At 36.1% G+C, this 15063-nt stretch overlaps 3 protein-coding genes across 3 annotated transcripts; 2 read left to right on the plus strand and 1 right to left on the minus strand.

Annotated features, from left to right (window-relative positions):
* Positions 1–4312: 4312 nt before the first annotated feature.
* LOC133746218 (uncharacterized) lies at positions 4313–7706 on the minus strand. Its single transcript, XM_062174394.1, has 5 exons — positions 7570–7706; positions 7277–7390; positions 5400–5784; positions 5121–5287; positions 4313–4724 (listed from the first exon to the last, which is right to left on the minus strand). Exons 2-5 carry the CDS (start codon positions 7376–7378, stop codon positions 4431–4433), a joined length of 948 nt encoding a protein of 315 aa, XP_062030378.1. The 5' UTR covers positions 7379–7390; positions 7570–7706; the 3' UTR covers positions 4313–4430.
* Positions 7707–7838: 132 nt separating this feature from the next.
* On the plus strand, positions 7839–11830 carry LOC133746219 (protein SAMBA). Its single transcript, XM_062174395.1, has 3 exons — positions 7839–8004; positions 10020–10130; positions 11572–11830. Exons 1-3 carry the CDS (start codon positions 7839–7841, stop codon positions 11631–11633), a joined length of 339 nt encoding a protein of 112 aa, XP_062030379.1. The 3' UTR covers positions 11634–11830.
* A 1174-nt stretch (positions 11831–13004) lies between these two features.
* LOC133744714 (uncharacterized) lies at positions 13005–13625 on the plus strand. Its single transcript, XM_062172778.1, has one exon. It carries the CDS (start codon positions 13005–13007, stop codon positions 13623–13625), a length of 621 nt encoding a protein of 206 aa, XP_062028762.1.
* The last annotated feature ends 1438 nt before the right edge of the window (positions 13626–15063 follow it).

Genomic DNA, 15063 nt, shown 5'->3' on the forward strand with positions numbered 1-15063 from the left:
TGAGTCAACTCCAAGAATTTCAATTAATTCTACATGAAATGCAGGCTGAAAAAATGGATATGACTGAAGCTTTACAAGTTGGATGTGTGATTGAAAAATGACATCCATCTTGGAAAGAGTTTAAGAATTATCTCAAGCATAAGCGCAAGGAAATGGACCTTGAAGGTTTGACTGTGAGGCTAAGGGTTGAGGAAGACAACCGTATTGCTGACAAGAAAAATGGAATTAATTTAATGGCAGCAAATGCTCATGTTGTTGAAGATGGACCAGAGAATAAAAAGAGAAAATATTCTGGTGAAGGCAAAGATGAACAAATCAATCACTCATAAATCAAGCTTGCCAAAGAAGCTGTGCACTCCAATGAAAGAAGTTCTTGTTTTTAACACAAACTATGAACATAAACATCAAAGCAAACACCTTTCTGCACTCACCCTAAGAAATACTTTGTACGGCCCAACACCGGTGTTATATAGGCTTGGGACTCATGTGTAAGGTCACCCTCCAAGCCCAACGAGAATATCCTCCAGACATGCAGTGCAAATAAGATAAATTTCTCCTGCAGAGTACAACGGTGCCTCCAAATTCTGATGTTGATGAACATCCACAAGATACTTTCACCAAAGAAAGTGGAAGGACAATAGAGGAGTGCAAGCTTAGAGCTGTCTATTTAACTCCGGGTTTAGGTCAAGGAAACTCAGAAGACGAAGCTTCTATGCGTGGTCTTGATACCAAGTCCAATCAGGCTTTCCAGCGCCTCAAGGAAGAAAGAGATTTAGCTGCTAGACAAACACAGACACTTCAACAGGAACTGGGCATACTGAAGAAGCAGAGACACCTTTTCATCTCTTGCAAGCCATAGAAAAACAAAGAAGATATTCAAGTTATTCATTGCAGCTATTGTCTTCCAGAGTGAAAACCAAGGGTAGAACAACCACATTACTGAAAGCAATGAACACTGTAATCCTCATCTTCAAAACCTGGTGCATAACAAACCCACAATTCTTCAACATGGCTCTATTCACATCATATAATTTGGCCTCCAACTCTTCTGCATTACCCCAACATGTACTACATAAATTTCTAAGCTACTGCCTAATGTTTTTCCATCCACTACCCAATTTGGATTATGACTCACTGCAAGAATTTCTTTTAGGAGAACAAGACATCATCAAAGTTTTGTTATACAGAGGACAGGACACCTCCAAAGTTATGTTATACCACAAAGATTATGTTATACGGAGGACATGACACCTCCAAAAGTTATGTTATACAAAATCCATCTCCAAAAATTTGTTATACGGAGGACAACACACCTCCAAGGTTTTTGTTTTGTTTCATAGCTCGTAAGTCAACACACTTAGCGGTAGGAAAAACACTAAACAACAGCATATCAGCCTTATGACACCAAAATATTCATCACTTAGCAGTATAATGTGGCAAGAATATAGGCTGATGAGACAATTCAGAATCGCCAAGAAGAGCACAAGATATAGGAAGCCGCATAACAGAGAATTAGACATCTTCCTTCTCAAATTTGCCATATCAGACCTTAGTGATATGAGAACCCCCTAGCCATATAACACCAAAGGTTGATTTGCACAGTTTTGAACATAAAGCTCGATCATCCAAAATACAAGATAATAGAGAACTCTCAAATATCCATATTCATCATCTTCAGCACACAACTTTCACCGAATAACTAAATAGCAACAATTATCATTACATGACAGTCAATTCCATCAATTTTTCCATATCAACACAGGAATAACACCATGAATAATAAATCATATCCACTAAGTGCAGTGCAAACGATTTAGAATTACCGAATTCCATCAAGACTTAGATGAAAGAACGCCCACCAGGTATTCAACAAAATGTTCACTGATATGAGAGAGTGATTCTGTATTACCGAGTGAATAACCGAAGCAACCTCAATTCAATCACAGCAAAAAGACAAATCCCCGGTGTCCGATGAGTGAACCAAGCAAATACTAGACTACCGACGAAGCAAACTGGAGCAAACGGTACAAACTACAGTAATAAAACTTCGAATCATAGATAACGGATGATGAGATCATGCTCAAGCTTTGAGTGAGAATCCATGGCCAAGGCTTCAAGATTTAGGTGAAATTGAATTTTTGGGATTAGGGTTTGAAAAAGGGGGGTACACATTGAATTGAAATCTAATGAAGCTGATAAAAGCGGAAGCTAGAGGTAGAACGAAAGCATCTACAAGCATGAAATAGTCCACAGGATCAAGAGCCGTAGTTTTGATACCATGATAATATTCATGGTTTATTGAAATCGAAACAGAAAGAAACAAGAAGAAGGAAAACGAAGAAGAACGTGGAGAGAATTTTATGACTACATTGTTACTGACCTTAATTGAAAACCGAAAGAAACAGCCCATTTATAGGCAACAATTACAAAAGACAATACTACCCTTTTCATATTCCTAACATGCATCAATTTTTCAAAATATAAATCGTGTAAACGGCTATAAGGACTATTTTTTTTAGAATACACGTATATGTTACGCAGTGGTATACGCGTGAGGCTGTCAGGACTAGAGTACGCATATATGTTACGCAGTAGTATACGCGTGAGGCTGTAAGGACTAGAGTACGCGTATATGTTACGCAGTGGTATACGCGTTTAATACAAAAAGCATGAAAAATATACTTTAAAAAAAAAAAATATTAAACTTTTTTTTTTTTCAAATGCGGGCAAAAGAAATAAACCCTAGAATCGAATCAAGTAGGCAAAGAATTGAGAGTGGAATTGAAACCCTAGGAGATTGAGACAAAAAGGGAGAGGGAAAGCACAATTGATTTAGGAAAGAGAGAGAGAGAGAGAGCCAAGTCAGCTAACAGCTATATAAGGAGTAGAATAGACGCGTAGGTGTTACGCGGTTGAATACGCGTTATCGTAACTGTATAAGCGTGTTTCATACAAAAAGCGTAAAAAAAAAAAAATTTAAGGAAATGAGGATTAAATTGCTACTGGACGTGGTTTTTTTTTAAAAAAAAATTTTATTTTATTAAACCTGATTGTGGAGATTTTGCTACTGGATTATGTTGGCTGAATATATGTCGTTATACCCAAGATACAGAACTCCTAAGCTAACATCATTGAAGCCTATTCAAAGGAGGGGAATTGAAAACAGAGTATCACACTCGGAAGCTCAAAACCTTCTTTTATATATGCGTTTGTTTTAGATTTTTAAACTGAAACCCGCTCTAACTTGTCCCTCGATTATCAACTTGCCATATTAACTTATCAATTTTACTCAATTGCACCCACTTTTCGAAATCTTGCAATTGTCCCTTCATTGATTGAATAAACTTCCGTCCAATTCTATCACTAAATGTCCTTTCACACCAAAGATCGACATTTTCATCTCTTTACATTCTTTTTTCATGGAATAGAAGGTAGTATTTAGCGCTAGGAATTGGTTTGTCTGGTACATCTGTAGTTCTGAACAAGTGTCCATATGTTCAGTCCCTCCATTTTGTTGAAGAATGTCGGGACATAATACTTGTGGTCTGTAATGCAATTAAAGTTACACTTGCTGCAATATTTACCTTTACAAAAATATCTGAATTGAAAATGAAAAAATAAAAATAAAAAATCTAACAGGGTACAATAATCAAGAATATCTAATGGGTATAGCTATTGCCACCCTACCATATGCTCAGTTCACCATACATCTAAAATTTGCCACCCAAATTTCCAATGCTATCCCTAGTTACCAAAAACAAAAAATAAAGACTGAAAAAAAAAATGAAGAAGATGCATACGCCGTAGAGAATCGATCACTACCGCTTGAAAATCTCATGGAATATGCCACCACTAATTGAATTCCCTGTGTCCTTCAACGGTTGGTCTAGGGAGAAAAGTTCTGGGTTTTTATGTATTGCTCTCATGGATTGTAGGGGTTCCCTCATATTAAGAGAACAACACAAGGACTAATGAAAGAGAATGATGGCATCTGAGTTGGGTGTTGATAACGGTGGCGGCAGTTGAGGCAAGGATCGCCGGCGAGGGAGGTGCAAATATTGATCTTCATTGTTTTTTATTCGTTTATTTTATTATTATTATTTTGATCGAGGGTAATACGAGAATATTTGGCTAATTCTTGAAAAGAATGTAGAGTGAACTAAGTATATGATAGGGTGGCAAAAGCCGCACCCTATCTAATTCCATTAAAAGATTGTATTTGAATTGACTAATACTGATGCAAAATGACAAGCGTAGAAATCAAATAGAATTTTGCGATCAAGAAATCAAGTAGGAAGTGGAAACGGCAATGTATGATTGAAAATAGATTGAATTGGGAGCTTGGTATATATACTGAAAAGAAACAAATAAGCAGCATGCAAAGTATAGCAACAAAATTTCCTCAAAGAAAAAAAAACGTATAGGAACAACTAAGATTCCTTTGAATGTTTGCTGGAGTTGTCTGAATAAAATATGGATGTTACAGCAATCAAGATGGCTGAAATTAAGGCAGCAATAAAAGTGAAGATGGAAACAATTCGAGCATGTGCCTTCATCCCAGAAGGTATGTTCCAGACAACCGTACCAAATGTTGAATCGGAACCATCAATATCTGGTATACTATATAAACAGCTTTGATTATGTGACTTTCCCACAACACTGCAACGCATGAAGAAATCAGGTGTACCAAATTTGACTTCCCAATAGCCACTTTCATCTAGAGGCTGCAACCAGAAAAGAACAGTAAAATAAGGCAATGCAGCAGGCTTTCTACAGGCAAAAAATGGTGATATTGTACAATGTATAGTCCAGAGCACAAAAGATGGTCCACTCATATTTTAATTGTACTATAACAACGGGGAGGCATATGTATATAGACAGCTATTGTTAGATCTGCACATGTTTATTAATCAAACTCAGCCTTCATACTGAAAACATTCTTCTTACTACTCTCAATGCATTTGCTGTCATTCATAATAATCTTATTTTGAAATATACTTGGCCACACGTTCCTATTCTGACAATAAATGTGTAATGCTAAATGAAAGTCCTAGTTCAGAAGTACGAGTAGCCCAAATAAGCCAGATACAGTTACAATTTCATTGGTGTTCTTCACTTACTGGATATCGTGCATGTAGGGGAAGCTCTAAATTGATGGTAGACTCTTTACTTGGACCCAGCAAGAGATCATGACCAACATCCATGTGAACCTCTACAGCAGAACGATTGGAAAGAAAAGAAGGCAATTCCAAATTTGCATCTCCAAAGACAGCTATATTGCCGTACACTGCATTAACGGAAAAAAAAAAAAAATCCAATTACCAAAAATTAACATCAGTGCCATATGGCTATACTCAGGCCAACAGGTTATGGTAGTATCTAGGATGAAAAAGAATTACCACCACGCTGAAGGAGATGTTGAAGCTCAAATGGATCGGCAAATACCCCAGATGGCAGTCTCTCAATGACTATGACCTCACAGTGGTGAGAAGGAAGCTCAAGTATGGATTCTTGTTCAATCTTAAGTCTAAAGGACGACGTAAGATGACGATGAGAACCATTCCCTATCAGATTGCGATGCAAAATGGAGAGTCTTAAAGCAAGACTCAGATTATGTGGCAGCACCTCACACAAACCAATAGGAAGTTCTTGTGCTATAAAATCTTGGAAATTTGAATCTAGTAGGTCTTCATATTTTTCATAGTAAGACTGCAAAACATAGTTCTTGGAGCTACAACTAATACTTGAGTCACTATCATTAGAGTGTGGATCACACCTTTTTACCTGAAAAATGAAGGATATCTGTAAGAGATCAGAGTCTTTAAAGTAACATGAAGAGGGAACAGGAAAGTCAGTAAACATCATAGTATTTACTTTTTGTCAATATGGATACAACTGCTTAATGAATGAAACAAGTACATTAGAAAGAGAGAGGAAAAAAATTACTATTTAGGTAGCCAGAATAGGTAATTTCTACTAAAAGTTAAAAGATTTATTCATTTCCAGAAACTTGTAAGGTGATTTCACATCATAACTCTATAAACTCGTTGGACACAATTACAATCTATAATAGGTAGGGGTAAGGGCATTGTGAATGTTGATGAATTTTTAATGCTTCATTTCAATCAAAACACTATTACTCAAGACATCTGTGAATTCCAAAATGTGAACTTTATTGTTGTTAGTGTCAGAATCCATACTCTCATTCTATATATGTGTTTCGGCAGTAAGTTTTTCTCTTCTCAGACAATCTGGCATGTCCAACATCATCAGATTGTGAATCATAACTGTTGATTATGTCAAATGGTCTTGAATGTTCAGTCATAATTCACTTTGTAACAACATACTATCATAGATCTGGCAAGCGATCATTCCTACTGTTTCAGGTATATCATTGATGATGCAACTGAACAAGATCATCAGAATTATAGTTTTAGTAACATACATAAGTATCCAATATCATTAAACACTAATACCTGATAGCAATTGGTGGTTCTAGACAATGGGGAGGTAATTTGTCAAACAGGGGTATGGCTGTTTCTAGTACTCAGATCAAGCAGGCTTCTGAGACCAAACTAATATTCCTATAATTGATTGCAGAAGTGAAACAAGGAGCTTGTGAGCTACACGCACATGCCCTTGATTGATAATCATAATAGTTATAGCAAAAAAGATTCATTTGCAAGATTTCGACTATAAAACCAGAATTCCCCAGTTTCTAGCACATTCTTTAATGATGAAGCCTAAGAATCTCCAAGGGAAGAGAACCTCAAATTTTCAAATTAATAGCATCCAGAACATGGTAAGTCAACCGAGAGAAACAATCATTAATTTCAAATAAAGGGATTGGAGCAGAAGATAGTGAAGATTAGATGCCACTGGGGTGCTCTGCTTTAAAAAATTCCTAAAAATTACAAATACAAACATACTACCAAGAAAAGACACATGGATACCTATTTAAGTCCCAAAATGATTGTAAGTGAGCATCCCAAACCGAAAAACCAAAGATGTTCACCCCCTTAGTCCAAAGCTTCATTGGAGCGGCTCAATACAACCAATATAACTCTATTAGAAACCAAACTGGGATATATCAAACAATCAAGAACCTTCCTAAACAGGAATGGCAAACCCAAATTTAATGGCCATATACACTCTTTATAGACATCATAATTTCCAGGGAATTATCAGCTACAACCATAGAACAAGAAAATGGAAACAACTCCAATGCAACAATATCCTATAGATTTACAAAACTCCATAAAGGTAGAGCACTGACCTCATTTGAAACTGCAGAAGAACCAATGCCAGAGAATAATACCAAGAAAACCCCCACTAACAGGGAATAGCACAACCCAAAAGTTCTCCTCTGAGTTTCCATTATACCAAGGAACTGAAACAGAGAAATACTCTAATAAACACAAAAACCCATGAAAATAGAACAATCCTTAATCCCAAAACTAAACACTTGCATCAGAACCAATCATAACATAGATGTAATTTCTGGGTTTTAAGGGGTATTTGCAAAGTATAGAAGAAAAAAAATGAACTTGCAGAAAATATATCACTAACCTGAATCAGCAATAGCTATCTATGCAGATCTTCTTACTCTGTTCTGAAAGAAAAGCCATGAAATTCTCAGCTGGGTTGGCTTCAGCAATATATAAAGGTCCACTTACACGTGTCACCTCTCTGAGGGTGGAACTGTAATTTTAAAGATTCGAGCTTTCCACAATAAAGTTCAAAACTTTGGGAGCAAAAAGAGCCAAAATTGAAAACCCTATTTGTGTTTGGAGGAACCCACAATCAGATTTGGGGATTTTCTTCCGCAAAAATTAGGAATGAGTAGCTCGTCACCGGCACATTCTTCGATATCGACGACGGCGATTGCCGGAGAAAGAAATGGAGGCAGCAATGGGAGTGGTGCTGCTGCTTTGTCCGCTGACGATTTCTACTTCCCATCTGATCTCATTTCGATTCAAGATCGAAAAGATGAGGCAATGCTTGGTTTGTCATAAACCCTCTTCCTTTTTATGCTTTAATCTCAATTTTTTTTTTTTTTTTTTTGTTTACTAGTTTCTCAATTTGGTTCAGTCATTCCAATTTTGTGGTATAATGGAAAATTGGGTCTTGGATATATTGGTGTAGCGTTTATATATACTAGTTAGAGAAGAAAAGCCAACTGGGTGTTTTGTTTGGGGTCAATTACACTTGAGACTACAGTAGTTTGGGTCCAGTAAATGCTTTGGACATTTGGCTTTTCCATTTGTAATGTTAAACAGGACTGTACAATTTGTTGCAGTTTCAGAAAAGAATTAAAGGGATGATAGTCTAGGTTAAATTCAGTTGTATACCTTCTACTCGATTATCAAGTCAAGCTTTATTTATCATGCATGTTAAGACTTCCCTTACGATAATAACAAGAAAGGTGACAGGGGATCACCTTGTCAGATGCCTATTGTAGGTTGAAAGGATTTTCCGGGTCTTCCATTCAATGGAACTGAAAATGTGACAGTCTTCGAGCACAGCATGACCAAATCCACCCACTTTCTTCAGTATAACATCCTCCAGAAAGTGCCATTCAATTCTATCATTTGCCTTAGTCACATCCACCTTCACGCCCATATCATTCTCATAAGTCATTACTAGACTTTCTCTTTAGGAAATGATGCGCCTCATAAGAAATAACTATATTAACTGGAATCTGTCTGCCATGTATGAAAGCTGCTTGATTAAATGAAATCAGCTGAGGTAGTAGAGGTCTAAGTCTGTTTGCTAATACTTTAGAGAAAACCTTGTCAGAAAACTTACACAGACTGATTGGTGGAAATTGAGAAATGACCTCAGGACTAGCAACTTTAGGAATCAGGAGAATGCTTGTTTTATTAGTAGACAGCTTCTTTCACTTCATCCATGGTAATAGATTTCAACAAATCACAGTTTCTGATGTCACCATCCCATCCATACACCCCAATACCCCTCATTGCAGTCTCTAGGGCCATGAGTATAGATTAATTTTGTAAAGTAATCATAATATCCCTGTGCAACATGATCTAAATCATCAAGCCAGACTAGACTAAAAAAAAGGAGAGAATTTTGATTTATTTATTTATTTAATCTATCCCCAATACCCCTCACTATTTTTAATCATCTCCACATGATTTCTCGTTCTTCTCTGACTAGTACTGATGTGAAAAACTCTTTGAGTTTTTATCCCCAGCCTGTATCCACCTCACCCTTGACCTTTGATGCCAATGAATTTCCTCCCTGGTCCAAAGCTCATCAAGTGATAAATAATGGCCTCCATCCTGTCAGAATGTTCGTTATAAGATCCTTGATTATGAAGAGAAACCAATTCACTCATTAAAGAGTCAATTTGTTTCTTTGAATTGCCAAACTTCTGTTTACTCCGTTCCATAAGCCATTAAGCCCCTCTTTGCTGAAGTTCAGCTTCTTTCTCCATTAAGTTGATAACCTACAGTAGTATAGTTTCCCCAACATCTTGAACCACTTCAGAGTGTTCTGGATCCCTTCTCCATTTCTCCTCAAACATAAATAATTTGGGGAATTTAATATCCTTTTGCAAACAAGACACAATCACACGTCAATGATGTAGAATATATGTACTAGGCCGCCATAATTCTCACCACTCCATATTCATGAGAGCACTGTCCAGTCTCTCCTGTAACATTCCACCATCATTGAATTTCCTAAGTGAAAGAAGGACTGTGTATCTTACTGACATGTCTTTAGTGTATCGATAAAAGTGTGTCTGGGGGTCAGTCTACAGTTGTGGAGCTTAAAAAGCCTTACTGGATTATTCTTTGTTTAGTGTTAGGAATGGAGAATATGAAATATGTTCTTTTCCAGGAAAAATAAACTCAAGTAGACCAGGCACCTATGAAGTTTTTATTTAGATCAGGGAGTTGAAGAATCAGTATTGGGATGCCTTTTTCTTATGCTTGCTTGGCTATCAATGCATATTGCTTATGTGAAATGAGTGTTTACTTTCTCAATTGCAGTTTTAAAGGCCAATCTCATGGTTGCACTTAATAAGGAGGTTAAATCGCTTGATGAAGATAACTGGATGTTTGAAGGGCCACGGTCCCGTATCAACTTGATATCTAGACAAGGTTAGCCCGCTAATTGCCTTGTTTGATGTTTGCTTTTACCTTATCCCGTGTGCCTTTTGGTTTTGTGTCATCCGTAGTCTTTACTAAGAAAACAATAATAAACAATAATGCCCTTAGTTTTAAGGTATTTGGACCATTTATTGCCTATCATGAATGTTGTTGCTAAAGTAGTTTTTCAGCACATTTGCTTCAAGTTCATAGACTTCTTATGGTCAATTTCTGGGGACATCCCAGCACTGGTAAAACCATCTAGGCAATATTCTTCAAAAAATAGTAAAAATTATGGAGGGGTTGGTATTGCTGGTACACAATGGTATCTAAAGCATTCAAAACTTCAAACAATAGTTCAGATGCAACATATATGAAGGAGGATTTTCTTGCTCCCAGCCAAATTAGGGTTCGATTTCCACTCCATTTATTAAACCTGTAGCAAATAATTTAGACATCATGATAAAGTAAAACTGGTGGCAACCTAAATGCTGTGTAATGCATTAAGGTGCTTGGAGTTGCGCATTCAAACCTCCATCCACCATGTCGGAGTTGCATATTTGGCACACATATAGTGGGAGTGGATTGTTTTGTTGGTTACGCAACCACAGAACCTGGTCTGGTTAACATGAAGTACTTGATCAAACCTACAGGGTGTCCAAAATCTGAACCAATCTGGTCAGTTTGAATCAGATTATTTGAACACTCCTAGTATGCCAAATTTAAGAATCTTCATAAGCTGCAATTATCTATGAAGAAAACTATGCTAAACCTTGGAAGTAGGAACCTGGGGGACAGTACTGTGAACCGCGTAAAGCTATCAGTGAGAACTGCATGGGAAACGCGAGTGTGTTGGTTGAGAAACATGTGTCAGTATATACTGTTATGTCTTGCAACAAATTTTATTAACAGTTCTGGACATTTAGATTCACTTGTTGTCAGTTGCAACACCAGATGTATGAATATTGCTAAGTCCGTTGGCTCTGTTGATGGGAGAAGAGAATGAGGGAAGAAGTTTGTTCTGTGTTCCCTTTGTTTGTTTTCATTTTTTCTTGTCTGTGGTTGTTGGCTGAATTGATAGGGTAACTATCTACAAATTATCCTTTTAGCTAGCTTAACTTGTTAACTTATCAAATTTCTACTGTTCCACACTCAGGGTAAGTAATAAATTGAATTAACGGACATATCTAGAAATCATCATTATAGCTACCTTAGTTTTCAAATTTCTATACTTGCCTACATGCAGGGAAAGTAGTAAATTGAATTAAGGGTCACTATCTATAAATTATTCTTATAGCTAGTGAAGTTATCAAATTTTTCTACTTTCGCAGATGCGGGTAAGTACTAAACTGTATTGCATACGAATATTTGAGATCCAACAAAAGAACATTTAGAAAATGACAAATATTTGTGTTGTGAGTTGTGACATTTGACGTTCATTTTTCTTATTCAGGGGGTTTTCTCCAGAAGCGACTGGGAATTTCAAAGAATTGGAATTTGGCGGGACCAAGATGATTTTCAGCACCTCATGCAAGATGTTGTATTTCTTTGTTTATACTTTATAGCTTTGTAGGACCCGTGAGGATCTTGAACCCACATTTTCCTTTTTCATTTGTCACTGTTTTCGAGGAGTTGACATGTAAATGAAACAATATCAGCATCTGCAATTTTATCAAGTTTGTCCATGAAACAATATATTTTTGGTTCGTGTAGTTGAATTTTGTTTCCCTGTGCCGTTTAGGTAAGAATTTAAGGATTCCACTATGCCCCGAAATCTTAACCATTGTCTATAGTTGAATTGTATGATATTTATTGTTTCTTCGGTTAATAATAACAAAAAAAAGTTGGATAAAGTTAGTTGATATTAATCGATCCATGTCATTGTTCATGTTAGTGAGTATTAATCAATTTTTCTGTTAAATTCATAAATCGGATGACCGACTGCCATTGAGGATTGCCACTGGTGCACTAAAAGGGCGACCACAACCTTCAAGCGTGCCCGGAGTGAATTGATGGTGACCATGGACATATGTACATAGAAATAGTATTTAATTTAGTAAAATTTTTGGATGGATGTCTTCGGTCTAGGGATTTTATGGATATAATTGATATAAACAATCCATAGCATTGTCATAATTCATCTACACACCACCGGTACTAATTATGAAGTAAGAAAACAAAACTCCATTATTAATTTCTAATCTTTGGTGCAGGACTCAAAACAATCATGTGGAATAAATGAATATAAATACCCCACATTGTTATCATAAAACTAACTTAAGGGCGAGAATGATGTGTGGCCCCGTAAAACTACAATGTAATGAAGAGAAAAATCATGTAATAAGGTACAATTTGACGGTATTCTGGGAGCATAATACAGTTTGTTGTAGGATAATGTAACATCATATAAGTGAAGAACAAACTAACAGGAAAGCTGTGGTACCTCCCTTTCAAATGTCACATAAAGCTTTCTGTAGCATCCCGAAGGGAGGTGCCACGAAAGTAAGTTCTTGCAACTTGTCCGTTAGTATTCAAAACATTTGATCATTTTGAAGAAGCATATTTAACATTAATTAAAAAGATGATTCCATTATTTACCCTTTTCCGTTTTATTCGTTAATTGAAAAAAGATGTCTACGCATTTTCTGTAACTACATGTTCGTTTTTAGTCTAGTTATTCATTCTTTGACTATACCTATAACCATTTTATTTTGACTGAATTTTAACAAATACCATAGTAACCTTCTTTGTACGTTTTTAACGATCTCTGAAAGTTATTTAAGTTGTGTAGACATTCTCATTTTTGAAATAACTTTCCTCACACCCATATTTCTTTCGCTTTTTCACAAAGACCTGCCTTGAAATCTACTTAACTTTCTCATTACAATGGAAATTAATCTCAAAGTTCTTGAAGGCCAAGACAGCCCACCCCAACTTCTAGCTTCAAATAACCCTAATTCAAACCCTTATGTTCAGAGGACTATGAAAGCACATTACATTTCTGAAGTTAGAATTGTCCACCTCCTAATTCTAATGGTTACATTTTGGGCAGTCTTGTGCTTGCCTTTTTTTTTCACCTCCATGTCCTTGGTTCCTCAGACTCTGAGTTTCCAACTCGACTCTCTTTTCCTTTCTAACTTTAACATCTCAAACACAACCATCAGGGTTGACTGGGATATGACCCTTCAAATAGAGAACCCCAACTCGGTCACAAAGATTCACTTCAACATCATAAATGGCTTGATTTCGTACAAAGACAACTCTCTTGCAATGTACTCGATAAAGCCATTTGAGTTGGGATACAGGGAGCACAGACTGGTGCACTTGAAGATATCAAAATATCAGACAATGGAAAAGAATGGATGGGTTTTGAATGAGATCAATATGCAACGAGATGAGAATGGAGCTGTTAATTTCAGCCTATCACAATGTTTGTTTCGGCTACATATACAACCGGCTGGTGGGGAATCAAAAAGTTTGTATAGAACCCTCAGTGTTTGGATTTGAGGGTTGCCTTCCTTCCTAAAGATGGGTTTGGAAATTGGGTAAATGGATGGCCAATGAAATACTCACTTCCTATATTAATGTGACCTAACTAAACCATATTTCCCTTTTCTTTTCATCCTTGAAGTAAGAGCAAGGATTTTAGTTTGCGATTACAACACGACGGGTTGTCGAAAATTACATATATAATAAGATTTTTGTCAATTACGCACTCAAACAAATCTTTTGTAGTGTATTTGCCTATTAGGTCTTGTTTAATTTACAAGCATTCACAAATAAAATTCACAATTGAGACTGAGGTGAAATCAACTCTTTGCTATATGAAGGGCCCTTGACTTTTTCTAATATAAAAGAAGGGTCTCTTGTCAGAGGAACCACTCAAAAATGCAGACAAAGTAAGCATGAAATTTAGAAATTACTATATATTTGTTTCCTTGCAGACGGGTTTGGTTAGTTTTACTTTGGATCTGTAGAAATGTTTCTCGTTTATTGATAGAACTTCGACTATCCATGAATATTGAGTCACTAGTTAAAACAACGAAAGAAAGTTCAAAAGGTTGTGGACATTTTGTGTTTGTTTCCTTGTGTACTCCGACGTTTTACAGCAATTGAAAGCTCAATCACTTACTGAGAATGGACGAGGCTCACAAAAAATGATGTTTAGATGTTTCTCTAGTACTAATAATATTATGTTTCATTGAAGATAGAGTTTCAGCAGCTTAATTTAATGGATATTAACAACATCAGTGCTAGTTGTTTCTTGGTATATCGATATGTGATCATGGACATGCACATAGAAATAGCTTTAATTTAGTAGAATCATTGGATGGATGCATGGTTTCAGTTTAGATTTTTATGAATATACCTGATATAAGAACCACATAGCATTGTCTTAATTCATCTACCCACCACCAGTAGTAATATGAAGTTAGAATAAAAAGGTCGATTATTAATTCCTAATCTCTTTGATGCATGACTCAAATCAATTGTGTGGAACAAATGACTACAAATACCCCACATTGCAATCATGAATCTAGGCAAGAATGATGTGTGGCTCCGTAAAACCACAATTTTATGAACAGAAAACATCACGTAATAAGTTACAATTTTACGTTATTCTGGGAGCATAATATTAGTGCACAATTTGTCCTAGGATGATGTAACATCATATAACTCAATGCAACTCATCTAGGTGAAGAAAAAACTATCAAGAAATTAAGCAAGTACTTGCAACTTGTCCACTAGTATTCAAAACATTTGATCATTTTGAAGAAGCACTATTTTAACATTAATTAAAAAGATGATTCCATTATTTACCCTTTTCCGTTTTATTCGTTAATTGAAAAAAGATGTCTACGCATTTTCTGTAACTACATGTTCGTTTTTAGTCTAGTTATTCATTCTTTGACTATACCTATAACCATTTTATTTTGACTGAATT

The sequence above is a fragment of the Rosa rugosa genome, chromosome 4 (assembly GCF_958449725.1).
Source record: "Rosa rugosa chromosome 4, drRosRugo1.1, whole genome shotgun sequence".
In the NCBI taxonomy this organism is placed as follows: domain Eukaryota; kingdom Viridiplantae; phylum Streptophyta; class Magnoliopsida; order Rosales; family Rosaceae; genus Rosa; species Rosa rugosa.